Source organism: Chiloscyllium plagiosum, chromosome 25 (assembly GCF_004010195.1).
Source record: "Chiloscyllium plagiosum isolate BGI_BamShark_2017 chromosome 25, ASM401019v2, whole genome shotgun sequence".
Lineage (NCBI taxonomy): Eukaryota > Metazoa > Chordata > Chondrichthyes > Orectolobiformes > Hemiscylliidae > Chiloscyllium > Chiloscyllium plagiosum.
In genome coordinates this window covers 45,450,978-45,471,532 of record NC_057734.1, presented here as the reverse complement: position 1 = coordinate 45,471,532, position 20,555 = coordinate 45,450,978, and the positions used below count along the sequence as shown (strand labels likewise).

General features: G+C 39.4%; 1 protein-coding gene across 2 annotated transcripts in view; it reads right to left on the bottom strand.

Annotated features, from left to right (window-relative positions):
• ppil2 (peptidylprolyl isomerase (cyclophilin)-like 2) overlaps positions 1-20,555 on the bottom strand; it is a 363,209-nt gene that overhangs the window by 324,717 nt on the left and 17,937 nt on the right. For both annotated transcript variants that reach the window (XM_043716077.1, XM_043716075.1), the window contains exon 5: positions 16,234-16,285. In XM_043716077.1, coding sequence (XP_043572012.1) covers positions 16,234-16,285 — 52 coding nt within the window. The remainder of the gene's footprint in view (positions 1-16,233; positions 16,286-20,555) is intronic.

The window sequence follows — 20,555 nt, the reverse complement described above, 5'->3', positions numbered from 1 at the left end:
ACCATATTCTGGTGGGAAAGGAGGGGTAGCTCACAAAGGTCAGGCACTGGCTTGGATGCAGACTTGAAGAAAGCAGAGGTTGGTCTGGAGGCCCAAAATGTATTGTTTAGGTTGTAATGAACTTCTTCGGCACAACAATAACAAAGTACTATTTGCAACCGCTGCAGAAACCTCCTACTACTGCCTTGAGCTGTGTCTCCTAAATTTAAGTCAGATGTTAATGGAAGAGAAATGCTGAGTCACTTTGCAATAAATTGCAATTTCAAGTAAGTATACAGGTGAAGTGTGTTTACCAAACAGTGAGGTGTTTTCAATTAAAAGTGCTGCATGTTACAAAAGCATTGTTGCTGTCATCACACCTGTGGACAGTCAGCAATTTCTGGTTATGGCAAAGAAGCTATTAAAACTCTGGGTGGAGCTTCAATTGTAGCTATGGGTTCTCTTGGATCAGGCCAAACTTCATGCATCAGCATAGCACAACTTTTTATTGATATATTTCACCCATTTCCTAAAAAACAGTGATTCATGCCCAGGCATAACAGCCCTTCAATTAGTTAACTTTTCCTCATGAAAAGTCTTGATAATAAACATGAGCTGACTTTTCAAGCTCAAGCCAGTCTTATTCTCCCCTGAAGTTCAAGCATACATCAGCTGGAGATGCATACTGGATTGCAAATTCTCTCTCATTTTCCGCATTCCCTGGATTGAGGTGTTGAAGCAAAATGTAGCATCCTTCAGAAACCATCCTCATGAGATCAGGCAAGTCTTTGTAAAATCACATATCATTCAGTAAAATAGTAGATGGCTCATTGACCCAGTCAGCAAAAATGAAAAGTACTTATTTTTCTCCCCAAACATACAACATAGAAGTGGTTTCCCTACTCGCATAGTTAAACTAGCTTCCTTAATAATGTTACTTGTATTAAGATTGTAGCTATAATGTATAATTTGGTATATTTTCTCACAGGATGGCATTCTTGTTGCCGACTAAAGGGAGAAAGTTTCAGAGAACATCTCCGGGACACACGCACCAATCAACTCCACCACCCTGTAGCCGAACACTTCAACTCCCCCTCCCACTCCCCCAAGGACATGCAAGTCCTGGGCCTCCTCCACCACCAAATCCTAGCCACCCGACACGTGGTGGAAGAACATCTCATCTTTCACCTTGGGACCTTCTAACCATAGAGTTTTACTTAGATTAGATTAGATTACTTACAGTGTAGAAACAGGCCCTTCGGCCCAACAAGTCCACACCCACCCGCCGAAGCGCAACCCACCCATACCCCTACATTTACCCCTTTAACCTAACACTACGGGCAATTTAGCATGGCCAATTCACCTGACCCGCACATCTTTGTGACTGTGGGAGGAAACCGGAGCACCCGGAGAAAACCCACGCAGACACGGGGAGAATGTGCAAACTCCACACAGTCAGTCGCCTGAGTCGGGAATTGAACCTGGGTCTCTGGCGCTGTGAGGCAGCAGTGCTAACCACTGTGCCACCGTGCCGCCCACAACACAGAAATAGACCCTTCGGTCCAACTCGTCCATGCTGACCAGATATCCCAACCCACAATGGATCAATGTTAATTTCGCCACTTTCCTCATCTCCCCTCCCCCCACCTTATCCCAGATCCAACCCTCCCACTCAGCACTGCCCTCTTGAAATGTCCTACCTGTCATGCAACAGTGTTACCTAATCATCTACATTTGAATTTAATTTTTTGATTATTCATAAAGCTTTGAATTGCCAATGCCATATATACAGCTATTTATTTCAGCATCACAAATTTAAGTGTAGATAGCACTTTACTCTGCACCCAACCATTCCAGGTGAGCACTGCGAGGACTGCATGCTAATAATCAAAACTGCTGAGATTTTTCAGCAATTTCTGATTTTCTTTCTGAATTTCAGCATCTGCAGTGCTTTGGAATTTTTGTTCAATATAGTCTGTAGTACTCAAAACATGCATGCTTAAAATAGACATTAGTTTAATTTAGCTAAAACAGATCATTAGGCATTTGTATTACCATTAATTTCAAAGTTACTACTGACAAGGCATTAACTGCATTGCTTATAATGGACTAGATCTTGTTCTTGCTTGCCATTTCCACCCTATGGTGTATGGAATGTAAGCAAGAAGACCATATTCAATACAAAACAAAAGTGGCTTCAAATTAAGAGGTTAATCTACATGCAATCTTGAAGACTTCCATTGATATTGCCAAGAGCTTTGCGCCAAGCATAGCTGTTCTGTATTTTGTGGGGTTTTTTTGTTATTTTTTGCTTTTCTTCCTTTTTTTTTGGTGTTGCTTTGCACAGTGTTAGGGTTTGCTTTGTATTATAGGGTAGGTTAATGATTAGTAGATAGTCATTGTATTGTAATTTGTGTTTTTTTCTTTTTATTATAATGATATTTGTTTTTTTTCAATAATATTATATGTTTGTAAAGTTAAAAAAATTTGCAAATAAATATATTTACAAAAAAAAAACTGAACACAAACAGCAGGATTGACTACATCACAACAGCAGTTGAAGTCAAAATCTCAGTTCAGCAGCTGAAAAACCATAGAAGAGAAATAGAACAAGCAGATCAACGGAAATTTCAGCTGAACAAATTCAGGTAAAGCAAGATGCATCAATGAGCTGAAAAGTGGATGCTACTCAGCTACTGCCAACGGATAACATGGAAAACAAAACAAACACTGTTTAAATGGAATACTCGCAAATTACATTCGCATAATAATGGTGCAAACTATTCCTAACCTCATTAGCACAAAGTCCACCAGAAAATGCCATTTTCACTTCCCAGAATTTAGGCTTCCATTCAAAACCTTTGAGACCTTTGAGGAATAAATAACGTATGAAATACAACTATTTCTCCCACTTCAGGGCTACTTCACCTTTAGATTTATTTACAACGCACTCCCTGAGGGGCACCAAAGTGAGCACATAAGCAGTGACATATGACTGACAATTTCAGGTTCAAACACTTTTCACACTGAACTATGATCAAAGTAAGACAGCATTAAAACATAATCCACTTGCAATGAAGAGCTGAAGGGTTTAATGGACATTGAAACAGACTGTTCTCTTAGAGATATCAATATTAGTTGTTTCAATATTGGACAGGCAAGCCACGCATTTTCAGAACATTACGATAAACAATATATGCTTGCTACATCCTGGAGGATGAGACACAACACACTTGTTGTACTTAATTGCCCAGAACTCCCTGCATGTTTTGTTGTCAATTCTTTATGAATCCACTTGGCTAAGCATAAATATACACAGCACAGTACACAAGGACCTTTCCCAACTGCTATTCTTTTGAAACTATGTTTTATGTAACCTTTCCAATCCGGTCACCTTTACTAACTCTATCACAAGCACAGCCTGTCTACTCCAAAGACTCCGAGGAAGTTTTCTACATAATAATGCTACATGAATGCAATTTGCTTCTAATAGAAATTCAAGGTCAAGATTCAGTTTGGAAAAATAAACCTCTTTCCAAAAAGAAACGTTTGGAGTTCGGAGGAATTATAAACCATTTATTGCTCATTTAACTGTTTAGCATTTCTCAATTCTAAATGATAATTAGAATTCTAATTGAGAGAATTCTCAGTCTCTCAATTAAGTGCACTATGTTAAACATCCCTAGGTTTTGAATATTTCCCTGTGTATCTGAAGCAATTTTGATTGGATCACTAAATATATGGCACTAAAAATTATTTGATTAAAGGTTTTTATCAGCTTGACAACAGTCGAATACAAACTGTGCAAATGGCACAGAGGTAAATACACTACTTTGGATCACAATGATCTCCTATAGCTCTAACCTCAAGAAGCTCAACACCTTCAAAATAAAGCACAATGCTGCATAACTAGACTCTTGGGGATTATGGTGTACACTGGGCAAACATGTCTCAACCTGCTGCAGTTCAGCAGCATTGTAAAAGGACAACACTACAACCAGACCCAAGAACCCAAGTGTGAAGCAGCTCCATTAATTGAAGCATGCAACAGTTCTCAAAAACAGCACACATACACACAGGAAAATCGTGACTGCAATTTTTAAATATTTTGTAATTAATAGAAAATCTCTGCTGCTTAACTATCGTAACACTGAAAAAAAGATGTGTGTCTTGGCCAATATTTATCTCTCTCCCAGAATTACAAAAAGAGATTATTTGGTCATGATAACATTGCTGTTTGAGAGTTTGCTGTACACAAACTGGACTGCTAAATTTGTTAGATTGTAACAATGACTATATTTATAAAGTATTCAATTTGCTGCAAAGAATTTTGGATATCACAAGGTTGCAAATGATGCTTTACAAATGTACACTTTTTTCTTTTGTCCTTATCCAGTGATTTCAAAGTTAGGCTCAATCTTATACTGATGAATCTCAATTATTTATGGCCTATTACTGTAGCTTTTCTACTTGCCCAACTCAAGTTTTTCTACCATCTCCTTTCTCCTGAAAGGCATCAATTCACTGTGTGTAGCTCTATATTCTGCTGAAGATTTACCTGACCAGTGGCCAGTATACTAGCTCAGTGCTGTTTTGATAAGTTATCCCTGAATTGGGAAGCCATGTTGAGGGTGTACAGGACATTCGTGAGACCTCGTCTGGAAAACTGTGTCCAGTTCTGGTCGCCAAGTGATAGGAAGGATATTAGTAAGCTGGTGAGAGTTCAAAAGAGATTTGCCAGGATGTTGCCGGGGATAGAAGGTTTGAGTGATAAAGAAATGCAGGAAAGGCTGGGACTTATTTCACTGGAGCATAGGAGGTTGACAGGTGACCTCATAGAAGTTTATAAAATAATGCGGGGTGCAAATAGAGTTAGTGGTGGTTGCCTTTTTCCCTAGGATGGGAGATCTAAAGACTAGTAGGCAAACCTTTAAGGTGAGAAGAGAGAGATTGAAAAAATACATGAGGGGCAACTTTTTTTTTACACACAAGTTCACATGTGGAATGAACTTCCTGAAGAAGTGGTAGATGTCAGTACAGCTACAATGTTTAAAAGAAATTTAGATATGTACAGAGGAATCGCGATTATTTGAATGAGATGGGTGGGCACCACTTCATTCAGATAATTGGTTATTTGGTTAATTGATTCAATGCCTTTCCTCCAGGGCTCAGAGTTTTCTGTTAAGTAATCGAGGTTCCTCTGTACACGAATATGAAAGGTTTGGAGGGATATGGGCTAGGAACAGGCAGGTAGTACAAGTTTCATTTGGAATTATGTTCGGCATGGACTGGTTGGATTAAAGGGTCTGTTTCCATGCAATACGACTATGGTTGTCAAAAGGGTATTCAACCTCAGTAACCAAGGGGATTGGAGCCAAATCCAATCATACACCAATGGTGAGCTTTTCAGCAAGATTGGCTGGGTGAATCAGCAAAGGAGCCTCAGTTTCAACTTCTACCAACTACATCAACTGGAATAATGTTTACCTTTCTGCAACTCATATGTAATTAGTAATGTAATGGCATGCCAAGGGTTAATGAATATTTTCTCACTCAGCACTTCACAGAAGGGCAGGAACTCAAAAGAAGTGTATTAAAATCACACGAGAACATGTTTGAACAAAGAGAGCAAACAAAGCTCATTGTAAGAAAGCTCTCTGGATTTTCAATTCAGCTAATATTACAAAAAAATTATAAACTTCCAAACTGAAAACAATTATTAACTGAAGCACGCCAGAATGTTTAAAATTATCTGTCTCTTGCTAACTATTTGTTTTTAAATTTTCGTGACAAAAGGAATGCTTTTCAACATTCTTATCATCACAGTCAACTGAAAAAGTACATCTGACCCAAAACTCAAGTTTCAAGTTTTTAAGAACAAAAATGAACAAAAAGTTATTGTGCTTAGCTTCCTAATCATCTTTCCCATGTTTTCAAATGCAGGGACTGAATGATGACATCTTTATCCACAGCCCCTGCTGCATCAGTCAAAAGCAATGATTAACTGGGGGAGAAGAAATGAAAAGAAAACATTCAAAATTGTGAACCAACAGACAGCACAATTTGTTGCCATCATTTTAGAAACACAACATTCAGTGTGCAGATCTAACCACCAAAGTGGCCACACAAAATCATTTGAAAAATGAGGTACAACAACCTGGAAATTTAAGATTGCATGCAGTACAGCACCAGAACAAAGCAAGTCAGATGTATAATATAAGACAATATGTATAAATCAATAGAAATTTGTACATTATTGTGCTAAATGCATAAAATCAATCTCTTACTCCATAATTGGATTTTCTTGGCTACATGTGGCCTGGAAAATAGGAACCATTTTCAGAATAAAAAGTGCCCCAATGGTTATAAGAGCTTTCACAGGGACATAGCAAGGAGAGTAGCTAAAATAAACATTTGTTCAACATTCTTATGCCTCCAATAATATCTCCTGCCTCTTTGGGAGCAGTTCATTTTAGCTACTCTCCTCCTTGTTATGTCCCTGTAAAAGCTCTTATATTTTGTGAATAGACACAATTATATTTCTAAACAGACCAAGTTACACACCAGAAACAGAACACAAGCAAGGAGCCAATAAGGAGGAGATAAATCAAATAGTTTATATCAGGAGAGAAACTTACACTCCCTGCATCCTAGGGTTTTAAAAAAGGTAGCTGCAGAGATGATGGATCCATTGTTTATGATTTTTCAAATATTTATAGAAAGGGCATACTGAATAAAACACATGACAACAGCAGGAATTTATCAAGGAGGCTTAATAACATATCTAATAAAATCACAAAATAGACAGACAATCTAAAGATTTTACAAAATGGAAACTGATTTTGAAAAGCTTATTAGTGTTTTTGAGACTGTAACAAGATGGATAGATCAAAATGTGGTTCCAGGAGTTATAGTGCATTTGGATTTCTAGAAAACATGTGATAAGTTGCCACCCAGTTACTGTGCAAGATAAGGGCTCATGGATTTCAGAGTATCAGCAGGGATGGGGTAAGTTACCACACAGAGCATAGTTGGGATAAACTAGGCATCTCAAAGAATGAGGCTGTGACTGATGGGAGCATGTAGGAATGAGTAATGGGACATTGTTTATAATTTATTAATGTTGCAAATAGCCAAACAGACCAAGAAGTACTTTGATGAGCAAAACACAAAGAAGGTGCAAAGAGATATCAACAGCTTAAATTAATTGGCAAGAAGGTAGATTATAATATGAGTGAAGTGTAAACTTGTTTATTGATAATAATAGAAAAGCTTTTTTAAGTATAAAGGTGTGAAAAGTTTAAAAATTGATGCTAGGAGAAATTTAGGTGGACGAGTATAATGAACAAAAATGAACTACATCTGGAGTACTGTGCAGTTTTTTTCTTTATATCTATCTAATGTAGCACATAGATGTGCCTTGAGTGATAATACGGTGAAGGTTCAACTAGATTGATGCTGGTAACGTCCTATGGTGAAAGGCTGAGTACTTTGGGCTTAAATCTTCTCAGCTTTCTGACAACAACCCTCTTCTCAAAATATCACAACTTGTGATTGCACCATCACTGCAATCTATTGCTCCACCTCCATCCTCCTTTCCTTCCCAATCTTTTTTCTACACATTGTTACTTCCCAATCAATGCCCATTTTCCATGACTGAATTTCTCAAATCAGGCTTCTGCCCTACCACAATACTGAAATAGTTCTTATCAAAAGGCATTACTGAGACAAAACTAAGCTATCCCTCCTCATTCTTCGTAACTTGTCTGCAGTCAATGACTAGGTCATAGCGAATAAATCATCCTTCTTTGCCATTTTCTAGTTGGTTGGGACAGTTCTTATCTGGATCATGCCTCATCTGTCATAGCCAGAGCACCATATGAAAACAGTTCACTTCCTACAACTACATCATTGGCCAAGGAACTCTCCAGGGTTTAATACACCCAGGAGTGGCAGGTGAAAGCAATCTCAAACTACCACAATCACCAGCAAGACATCATAGACAGGAATGGAAAATCCAGAAAAATCTGTCCCCATAAAATATTACTATACATTATATTTCTTCTATCTTTTCGAGGCTGAACAAATACTGCTACAGGCATCTTGATCAGAGCAAGAAATCTCAGAGTTTGAGTGGGGTAATAAGAATGGGACAGATAGCATCTCTGAGAGGTTGGTCCTCCTATCACCACTCCTCAGATACTAAAGCAAATCCAGTTCAAATACAGCAACAAGTGGATACTTTCCAGGCTTGAGCTGACTATTCAGGAGTTTAATGCAATGGCCATCTCCAACGAGAGAGAATCTAACCATTGCTTCTTGACATTTAATGGCCTTACCATCTCTGAATCTTGCCTTATCTACATTCTGGGTTTATCAGTGATCAGAAACTGAACTGGACCAGCCAGGTAGCTGCAGTAATTACAAGACTAGTTTAGAGACTAGGAATCTTGCAGCGAGTAAGTTACCTCCTGACTTCCCAATGCCTGTCACCATCTCTCAAAGCACAGCTCAGAAGTGCAAAGGAATACCCATCACTTGCTTAGATGAATACCACTCCAATATCACTTAAGAAGCTTGGCACCATCCAAGACAAAGTAACCTGCTTGACTGACACCCTATCTACAAACATTTACAATACCCATAATCAATGCAGTGGCAGCAGATACAATCTACAAGATATGGTATAGAAATTCACCAAGGCCCCTTAGACAGCACTTTCCAAATCACTAACATCTAGAAGGACAAGGACAGGAAATGTATGGGAAGATCACATACAAGTTCCCCTCCAAGCTGCTCATCATCCTGACTTGGAACTATATCCTTCACTGTCACTGGAACTCTCTGCCCAACAGCATTGCAGATGCACCTACACCACAGGGATTACTACAGTTCAAAAAGGCAGCTCATCATCACCTTCTCGTGGACAGTTAGGGATGGTAATATTCATACCTCCTGAACAAATGTTTAAAACTTTTATCCCCTAACTGCCTGGTTAATAATCACATTCCCATCCTTAATCTGCATTAACACTCAACTAAATTTAGTCATTGACTTCACAAATATTTTGAAGTTTAGGTCCAAGGTTTTTACTCCACAAAGGCTAAACCACAAGAACATTGACCGTCGGCTTCAACCCACTACTTTCTGACTAATCCTCCTAATCAATAAAACGCCACCTCAGATATATCCCAATAGCTGTTGGGATTATAAATTATCTTCACATTGTTTAACAATTAGTCAAGTCAGAGGCAAAACGGAAAGAATTAGTCAAGTCAGAGGCAAAACGGAAAGAATCTAAACTTCAAAATTAAATGTGACTGAAGGTGCAATGCTGCTGACAGCTCAGAGTTTAACTTATTTGTTGAGATAATTACAGTGTCACTTTTGAAACACTTGAGCAGAATAATCTTGAGCAGAATGTGTGTTGTAGTATTATTGATTCACAGACGGCTTGAGGAAACACAGTCAGTGGATTGTAATGAGGCTTATTAATTTGGGGGCAAATAGCAGAGAGCACAAGGTATTTGTTTGTCATCCTTTACATACAAAGCATTACAAGAGTATGGGCTGTCCTTGAGCTCTGCTAAATTCATACACTCACTACCACTCAGTTATTCAACTGACCCAATAACTCTACGATTAAGTGTGATCCAACACATATACAAACATACCCTGCTCCAAAATGTTTCGATTAAAACATTTTGTGTGCTTGGTGTATGAACAAATTTTATTTTGTACAAGTTCTACAGTGGTCCTAAAGTAGTATAATAGATCACCTGCTCCCAAGCTTCTACCTGACAATTTCCAACCATTAGTAGCACCTTGGCACCATAATTTGCCCTCCAATCTGGAGGTCCAGTGTGTTGTGCACAGCACAGTAAGGAAAAAAAAACTCACTCTCTTAATTCCTCACATAGTAAGATTTTGATCTGACCTGCGGCACTCCAGCCAAATTAAGTCTAAGAGTTTCCCTATAGCATGCAAAAGGACAGACCAGATCACACTGAGATGTCTGTATGATTACTGTCATAAACTGTTACACAGCAGTAGTGGGAGAGGCCAGGATTCAGGCAATTTGCCTGCCTGCGTACGGACACTGAGTGCACAAATAGGGAACTAAATAAGGAACTTGTAACATCATGTTAAGGTTGACACAAGGAAGTTTTCAGCAGCTTAAGACTACCATCTAGTGGAAGAAAAATGTATAAACAAACTCATTGCAAACCTATTGCTTTGTAAGGACTAGAACATAAATATAGAAGAGGCTTAACATTCAGCTTTCTGATGAAGGGCTTATACCCGAAAGGTCGATTCTCCTGCTCCTTGTGTGTTGCCTGACCATGCTGTGCTTTTCCAGCACCCCACTCTCAATTCAGCTTTCTGAGCTCATCTATTCACATGAATAAAAATCATTGCATCCCTGTCATTGGATGTATCTTGATTGAATACAAGGATTGTATTGTCCCCACCAAATTGTTGTGCAGGTGGTCCTTGAAGTTCAGCCTGACATGGTTTCTCAATATTTTTTCTGCACATGCATTTTACTTATAACTTGTATTACTCTAAATGGTGTTCTAAATTTTCTCTGTGCTGTTCAGCATCAAAATGATAGGCCTCAAAAGGTTCCCTTCTTAGCTGTTTCCATACAACACAAAGGTGCTGCAGTTTTTCCAGTCTATTCTTCCATGACATATTTCAGCATCATCATTTCACCTCAGCCACCATTTGAATGCTCCATCCCAATCTTATCACTGGATGCCATGTTCAAGGCAGAATTTAACCAGAGCACTGTATGGCTACAGGATGGCATTCCCTCTCATGTACTTGATGGATTACTTAATACAGTCCAGCATTCCAATTGTTTGCTCATTGCTGCCTCACATAGCACTTATTCGCTCCCAGGTTCCTCACCATTCTGCTCTGTAACCAGATGCTGTGTTCCCTTGAAAAGTCCCAAGAAATTTACACAAACCTTATGGGACAGTTATGGGAAAATTGAGAAAAGTTGCACTATTTTAAGAGATGGTGATGTTTAAACTGACTTCATGGCAATGTGGGCATGGGCTTTATGATTCTAGTGGGAAATTTAAAAATGCTGTCAAATGGCTAAATTAGTCTTTAAAAAGTTTTAGCTCTCAGCTAAAGTACACTGGCAATGCAATATCAACTGAAATATCAACTGTAATGCGCAGCTTTCCTGTATCAGCTATAGTGCAGCAGTATTGCATTGTGCCTCATATTCCAGTTGGTACAGTATAGCAGATTTACTAAAGCATGCCCCAAAGACATTACAGTACTGTGGATGCAATAATACTCCAGATAATATAACTATTACTGGTGAATGACAACTGATACTATTCTCTGCATCTGCACCTGATGCTGTGCTGTTATAGCTAGAGTATTACTGAGGGAACGCAACTAATGATCTAGTTGATTGCATTGTACTGCTACTGAACCACAGCCGATATGGTACAGTACTTGGGGCTCAATTACCTCTCACTTTCTAATCCAAACCAGTGACACTCATTTTCCACTAAAGCTATTTACTTCTGATAGCTCGAATGGATTTCCAAAAAATCAGAGTTTGCAGGAGTCATGAGTAAAGGTTTTTCACAAAATACCACTGAGTGTTCACATCATTAGTTTTCTTTAAATGTTTTGAAAGATAGAATTACATCAGCCTTGATTTGTTTGCAACATTTATTACAGGGCAGCTGTGACCAAAAGGAGTGTTTATCCATAATGCCAAACTGGCCCCTGCTTATCACATACCATCCATGATACCTAGTGGGCACGATAGGCTGCAGGAAGCATCTGTATGCACATTTTCCATTCTTTGCCTCCATCTGTACTTCCTGTTGCCATTGGAAAAGCAACCAACATAATGAAAAGACTCCTCCCATCCTGTTATACACTCTTCCACCCTGTTACACGTACGAATAGATTCAAGAACAGTTTTTCTTTCCTGCTATTATTAGACTTCTGAATGGACATCTCAAATTTTAACTTTTACGTTGATGTTGCGCTCTATGCACTTTCTCTACAGCCGTAACATTGTGTTCCTCACTCTGTTTATTACCCTTATGCACTTTGTTTGGTATGATCTGCCTGCATTGCACTCAAATCAAAGTTTTTCACTGTACCTAGGTAATGTGACAATAATAAATCAAACCACATCAACTATGCCGCTAACACTTCCTGCTTGACAGATAAGTAGGTTACAGCCATCACTTCTTCACTTCGCCCGCCCTGCTACAGTAAATCATAAGCCTGATTGGAAATATAAACAGAACATTCAGAAAAACACAAAGTAGACGACTGTGTTAGTCTTAAAAATGTCTGTTGCTTTTCAAATATGTCAGGTTCCTCTTTGCAATGCCTTTGCGCTGCAGAACTTGCAGCCATTTCTAAAATAAAGATTTGCCTGTGAGATGTTTTAAGAACGTGAAAGGTGCTGTAGCGAATGCAGGTTCTTTCTTTCATAGTGGACATGCTTTCAACTGCTGTCACATTTCAATTGCAAATCTGGGAGACTGCATGAACCAGCACCTGGTGACCACATCTCAAAATCTGCCTTTCTTATTCAAAAGAAAAATCTCTGACATCAACTTTTTGTGGAATAAGTGTAGGAAACCCTGGGAAAATCTCAGACCAGGCAATATGTGTGGAGAAAGAAACAGAGTTGACAGTTAGGTTGATACTCACTGGTTAGAATTATTTCTTCTGCTAAAGATGCTGTCTGATCTTCTGTTGTTATGTCAGATTTGTAGCATCACCTATGTTTTACTTCTGTATTAGCCATGTGCATTCTTGAGCCTTTTTCCAGAACAAGGAAATTAACTTAGAGGTAAAAACACTGAAGGCCAGTATCATAGAATGCTTATTAATGCATTTATTTACAATATTTAATTTCACAGAGATCACAATATTACATAGATTAATCAGCAACAAAACAGGACATTTGGACCAAATGGGGTACACCAGGATGTAGTGGTGGGTTTAAAAGTGATATCTCCAAACCACACCATGATGGGTTATTGGTTAAGGGTTAACTGGATATGACAATGAGACATAACAACAAAATATATGATAATAGGCCTGATGTCAAAAACAGCTTGTTTTGGTTGCATGACCTTCACTGTCTGTGGAAACAACAATTAAAAATCACACAACACCAGGATATAGTCCAACAGGTTTATCTGGAAGCACTGGCTTTCGCAGCACTGCTCCTTCCACAAACACCTGATGAAGAAGCATTGCTTCGAAAGCTAATGCTTCCAAATAAACGTGTTGGACCATAACTTGGTGTTGTGTGATTTTTAACTTTGTCCACCCCAGTCCAACACCAGCATCTCCAAATCATTCTTTTATGTAGTTAACATAGAGCAATCTGGAGAGGTTTTCAACTTGTGTGCCGCACAGTAGAATGCCTGGAAAAGTACTGAAAATACTCAAACTGGCGATAGAGCATGTAACCAGAATAGTATGAACGTCAGAGACTTTGTCAACTTGTTGAGCACTCCCTATTGGGCCAGGTTTGTGAGACTGGGGCCATGGGCCGTCACCATTGGTCTGAGTTTCAGGAAAGCAATGCCATGGAATCTGAGATAAAGCTCCAAGTGCCAGCTGTCCAACATCCCTGGCGTGAAGGATTATTAGTGTGAATGTGTATAAAGCAGTTTAAATTAATAGATATGCTCGTTAAATTTGTATATATATTAATTAGATTAAGCTAATAAATTAGCTTATATACAAGTGCAGAAAATGTGTTGCTGGAAAAGCGCAGCAGGAGAATAGACGTTTCGGGCATGAGCCCTTCTTCAGTAATGGGCTATTCCTGAAGAAGGGCTTATGCCCGAAACGTCGATTTTCCTGTTCCTAGGATGCTGCCTGACCTGCTGCGCTTTTCCAGCAACACATTTTCAGCTCTGATCTCCAGCATCTGCAGTCTTCACTTTCCCCTATATACAAGTGCAGGTGTCTTCTTGTAATCATTTTGATCAGACCTTAAGGAACCTGTTAAGTACTTTAAGCCTAACAATATACAAGGTACAAATGACATCAGTAGAATTAGGAAAGAAGTTCAGCAGCGAGAGACTATGATGGGACTCTTGTGCCTGTTCATCAATGAGCTCACGGCCGATTTATATTATAAATACAATTACCTGGCAAAATCAGTTTGGTAATCAACACACACCATTTCCAAGAGACAATCAGCACATCATTGGTTTTATCTAGACTGTTTCTTTTCAGCATTCCAATAACACTTGCGTCAAGATTTTTTAAAAAACATTAATATTTTGGAAAGCAAAACTCTACAGAGCTATTTACTTAAAATTAACAATTAAATTAGTGCCTACTGCCTTTTTTTGTACAAGACTGTTCTACATTTCTATCACTCTTTACATGAAAAATGTTTCCAAAATTCTCTCTTCAAAGGCCTGATTCAGATTTCAAGGCTATGTGTCCTTTGAGTTCCATAGAGGAAAAAGTTGCCCATAAGTGAAATTTTATTGGATGCTGTGGGGGAAAGATCTGCCACCCTGCTCACCCACAGCGTGTCCACATAAAAACCACAGAAGCTGGCGTGTAAAACACAGAAATCAAGCCTGCCAACACATACAGAAACTACCCAGAATGCCCAGTCTTGGCCAAACAGGGTTAACATAAAAAACCAGACATGGCTAAGCCATTCCCAGACAAGAGAATACACTTCCTAAAACAGTTTTCATATTCAGCTCCCAGCCCAGATTAGTACTGCAGTTCCAATACCTTAAGGGCAGGTTCCTTTCCCATTGAAACCGATACCGCAGAAACAAAGAGGCAGACTGAGACACCCTGGAAGACTTCAATCACAGGAGGAACACAATGGACACAACTGAATGCCAGGAGAAGGGACATTTACAAATATTCACGTGGATGGGAAATACAATGAAGAATCCTCTAAAAGACATTCTCACCCACTCTCAGAGATGGCTGGAATCTCCTGTGTCAATTACAAATGAATTGCTACCGCAGGACGTTTGCTTAATTTCCATTCAGTTTATTCTTGTTTTAACCTCTTTACAATTTTCATCATTGTACTGTAACTGCTTTACAATTATCACCTTTTTGTGTTGTACCCCTATAAACATGCCTGCACGTTCTGTTCTGGGAAGAGCATTTGGCCATCTGTGCAGAGAATCAGTTCTGTCAGCCAGGTTAATTTCTTTTCCAAGATATCACTTTGTTTAATAAACCGTTTGTCAATTTCACTACGATCCTTGTTTGTGGTCTCTGATCAATTGGGCTCAATTCTCCGACAGATGCCCTTTGGAACTCCATATAAAACTAGGTTGATAGACATTTTCCTGTTTATTACTACTGTTATTTCTTTAAATGTTCTAAAAAGTAGATTACACATGATCTTGTTTTTACAAATACACAGTAATTAATTCTGATCAGCCCTATTCCTCCAAGTCATTCTGTTCCTTTTTATAGGTTTCAATAACTTGGCGGCACGGTGGCTCAGTGGTTAGCACTGCTGACTCTCAACACCAGGGACCCAGGTTCGATTCCAACCTTGGGTGACTGTCTGTGTGGAGTTTACACATTCTCCCAGTGTCTGCGTGAGTTTCCTCCAGATGTTCTGGTTTCCTCCCACAGTCCAAAAATGTTAAGGCTAGGAGAATTGGTCATGCTAAATTGCCCGTAGAGTTAGGTGCATTAGTTAGGGGGAATGGGTCTGGGTGGGTTACTCCTCTTCGGAGGGTCGGCGTGGACTAATTGGGCTGAAGGGCCTGTTTCCACACTGTAGGGAATCTAATCAACTTTCCATCCAAAGTTATCAAACAAGCAGATCTATAACTTTTTACATTCTCTTATCGTTCTTAAATAATATAGTTATGCTCAAAATTTTGCAGCCAGAACGGACTACTCCAAATTCAAGGAATATTTGAAAGATCCTGTGGCAGAAACCAGCAGGCTTTGAAAAATCTTCCATCTTTAGTGCCTGGATTTCTTCTAATACTGTTTCCATCTCTGTTAACTTCAAAGAGATTATTTTTAATGCACCACGAGTTCTCCCGAAATGTCAGGTATGTTATCCTCTTGCTCTACAATTCATTACTCCACTTCCTTATTCTAATTTTTTTTAAAAAACAACTCACTATACCCATGAGTATCCTTTCTCTTTTGATATAATTGGAAAGATTTTTGTGAATCCTTTATACTGAATGAAAAACAGAAAGTACATAAGTAAAGGAATTTTACCTCGCCAGTGGTTGGATGAGTTCCAAATTTCTTTATCCATGGAATAATACTCCTGTAAGAAGAAACAAAATTTTGGAAAACAGAGACACACAGAAGATAAGTTACAATGAAGTTCATGAACTATTTAACTGGTGCACTGAATTAGGAACCCTTTGACCGGTGGATTAACATATGTGCCTCTAATTCATATAACTGATCATTATTTCCTGTCCAAAACATATTTGAATATAATAAGCACCAAATAATTTGTTTTTATGAATTCCATTTCAGAATAAAATTAAGCTGCTTTTGGGAAAAATGCAAAAAAAAACAAAAGATTTTCTAAAAAGGTACAACAGTTAAAGACTGGATGCTTGTGAAGGGACAATAAGTCTATCCTGTGACATGGTTTGAATTTGACATCTGCTGCTTTTATTACCATACGCTTCAGTCCCTTCTCCATTCACAAGAAAATACATACTCCGAGCTCACAATGGCAATAATCCACAAGTCTTTTAATAAAGACATAAAATGTCAGCATCGGAAAAATGTCTGAAGTAGCATCAGCAACTTAAAGACTTAACGTGACTTTTCTCCTTTCTGATTCAATCTAGTTATCACACAGCTGAATTTCATTTACTTTTTAACATTTCAGTTTTCTGACATTTGCAGTACAAAGGAAAAATAATAACTCGAGAGAGAATAGGATCCTTCGAGGACTAAAGTGAACACCTAAGTGTAGAACAGCAGGGGGTGATGGCCAAGGTTCTCAGTGAATATTTCTCCTCTATGTTTACCATGGGAAAGACATGAAGACTTGGGAACTTGGGGAAGTTAGTGGTGATATCTTGGGAACAGTGCATATCACAGTAGAGGTGGTGTTGGACATATTAGAATGTATGAAGGTGGATAAATCTTCTGGCTTTGACAGATATATCCAATAACACTGCAAGAGAAGAAATTGCAGGGGCCCTGGCTGATATTTTTGCATCATCATTAGCATGGGTGAGGTCCCGGAAGACTAGAGAGTAGTAAATGTTGTGTCCTTATTCATGAAGGGCTGCAACGAAAAATCTGGGAGCTACAGACCAGTAAGCCTAACATCTGTGGTGGATAAGTTACTTGAGAAGATTCTGAGAGTTGATATACATGCATTTGGAATGACAGGGTTTGATTAGGAGTTGAAACTTTATTGCTGGAACAGCACAGCAGGTCAGGCAGCATCCAGGGAACAGGAGATTCGACGTTTCGGGCACAGGCCCTTCTTCAGGAATGATTAGGAGTAGTAAGCATGGCTTTCTGTGTGGAAGATTATGCCTCTCGAGTTTGTTAGAATTCTTTGATGAAGTGACCACGTAGGTTGACGAGAGCAGGGTGGCAGATGTAGTCTATATGGATTTCAGTAAAGCCTTTGATAGGGTTCCACACAGTAGACTGCTCTGGAAGGTTAGATCATATGGAATCCAGGGGAAGCTGGATCCACAATTAGCTTGATGGAAGGAAGCAGAGGGTAATAGTGGAAGGATATTTGTCAGACTGAAAGCCTGTGACTAGGGGAGTGCCTCTGGGGTCGGTGCTGGGCCCATTACTGTTTGTAATCTATATCAATGATATGGATGAGAATGTGCAATGCACGATTAGTAAGTTTGCAGATGACACTAAAATAGACAGTATTGTGTACAGGGAGGAAGGTTATCAGAAATTGCAGCAGGACCTCAATCAGCTGGGGGAGTGGGCTGAGAAGTGTCAAATGGAGTTAACATAGATAAGTGTCAGGCCTTGCATTTTGGAAAGTCAAATCAAGGTAGGAGTTTCATGATGAACGGTAGGGTCTTAAGGAGTGTAGTGGAACACAGGCATCTTGGAGTTCAGTTCACAGCTCTCTGAAAGTGGAATGACAGGTAGACAGAGCAGTGAAGGAGACGTTTAGCACACTGGCCTTCATCAGGCAGGGCACTGAGTGCAGAAGTTCAGAAGTTACATTGCGGTTGTACAGGACGTTGGTGTGGCCGCACTTGGAGTGCTGTTGTTCAGTTTTGGTCACCTTGCTATACGAAGAATGTTATTAAACTGGGAAGAGTGCAGAAGAAATTTACAAGGATGTTGCCAGGTCTCAAGGGTCTGAGATATAAGGAGAGGCTGAGGGGGGAACTTATCAAAGTGTAAAAGATCATGAGGCATGGAAAGGGTGAATGCACTCAGTCTTTTTCCCCAGAGTTGAGGAATCAAGGACTAGAGGGCATCAGTTTAAGGTTAGAGGGGAAAGTATAAAAGGGCACCTGAGGGGCAACTTTTCTTTTTACACAGAGGGTGGTACATGTATGGAATGAGCTGCCAGTGCAAGTGGTTAAGGCGGGTACACTAACAACATTTAAAAAGGCACTTGGACAAATATATGGATAGGAATGTTCGAGAAGAAAATGGGCCAAGTGCAGGGAAATGGGTTTGCATGCACAGACATTTTGGTCAGTATGGACCAGTTTGGGCCAAAGGGTCTGTCTCAGTGCTGTACAACTCCATGACTCTAAGTTGATTGACCTTTCTTGCACAAATCAACGAATGCGATTCTTCCATCATGCATTTTATTTTTGAACTCATTCTCTGATGATTGAACCTTTCACAAACAGGAACAATTTGGCTGGATAAAATGTTTTTGAATACTTTTGAGGATATGGGTAGCATATGAGCAATAATACAAGACTGGAAAACCAGAAACCCAGACTATTAATTCAGAAAGACAATTTCAAAACACAAAAAAAATCACTTAACGAATCAGAAATGAAAAAACAAGTCTCAGTAGTAGTTACATGAAACTACAGGATGGTCATTAAAAACCCACTTGGTTCACTAATGTCAATAAGGAAAGGAAGTCTGCTATCCTTACCCATTCTGGCCTACGTGTACAATGCTTAGGACTCATTAGTGCCCTCTGATGTGGGATAGCAAGCCATTCAGTTGAATTAAAAACTATTACAAAAAAATCAAACAAAAATGAAATCACATCTAGATATGTGTACAGTTTTGGTCTCCTTATTATAGGAAGGATATACGTGTCATAGAAGTTCATCAGATTAATCCCTAGCATGGCTGGATTGTTGAGTGAAGAGAGAATGAATAAGTGGTGTCTGTATTCCTTAGAATTTGAAGAATAAGAGGTGACCAAATTGAAACTTCTAAAACTCTTACACAGGGTGTGACTAAGTGTATGTAAGTAGGATGTTCCTCTTGACTGGTGACTCTAGAATCAGAGGACACAGCCCCAAGGGTTGGGCCATTTAAGACCTAGATGAGGAGCAATTTCTTCACTCAGAGGATGGTGAATCTTTGGAATTCTCTACTCCCAAGGGCTGTGCTATGTCAATCATTGAACATCTTTAAACCAGAAATCGACTTGTTTCTGGGAACAAACAATATTAGGGATATGGTGAAAGTGTGGGAAAGTGGCATTGAGGTAGAAACTGATCCATGATCTAACTGAAAGGCTGGCTGGTTCGCTAGGTTGAATGACTTATTCCTGTTCTTATGTCCCTAAAAGCAGATCGAGCCATCCGGCAATAGACAATAGTCAATAGGTGCAGGAGTAGGCCATTCTGCCCTTCGAGCCTGCACCACCATTCAATATGATCATGGCTGATCATCCTTAATCAGTAGCCTGTTCCTGCCTTATCTCTATAACGCTTGATTCCACTATCCTTGAGAGCTCTATCCAACTCTTTCTTAAATGAATCCAGAGACTGGGCCTCCACTGCCCTCTGGGGCAGAGCATTCCACACAGCCACCACTCTCTGGGTGAAGAAGTTTCTCCTCATCTCTGTCCTAAATGGCCTACCCTGTATTTTTAAGCTGTGTCCTCTGGTTCGGCACTCACCCATCAGCGGAAACATGTTTCCTGCCTTCAGAGTGACTAATCCTTTAATAATTTTATATGACTCAATCAGATCCCCTCTCAGTCTTCTAAACTCAAGGGTATACAAGCCCAGTCGCTCCAGTCTTTCAGCGTAAGGTAGTCCCGCCATTCCAGGAACCTACGCTGCACTCACTCAATAGCCAGAATGTCTTTCCTCAAATTTGGAGACCAAATTTGCTAATGTTATTACTAATATCATCTTCTATATCATTAATATATATTGTAAAAAGCTGCAGTCCCAGCACTGATCCCTGCGGTATCCCACTGGTCACTGCCTGACATTCCGAAATGAAGCCGTTTATCACTACTCTTTGTTTCCTGTCAGCCAACCAACTTTCAATCCAAGTTAGTACTTTGCCCCCAATACCATGCGCCCTAATTTTGCTCACTAACCTCCTATGTGGGACTTTATCAAAAGCTTTCTGAAAGTCCAGGT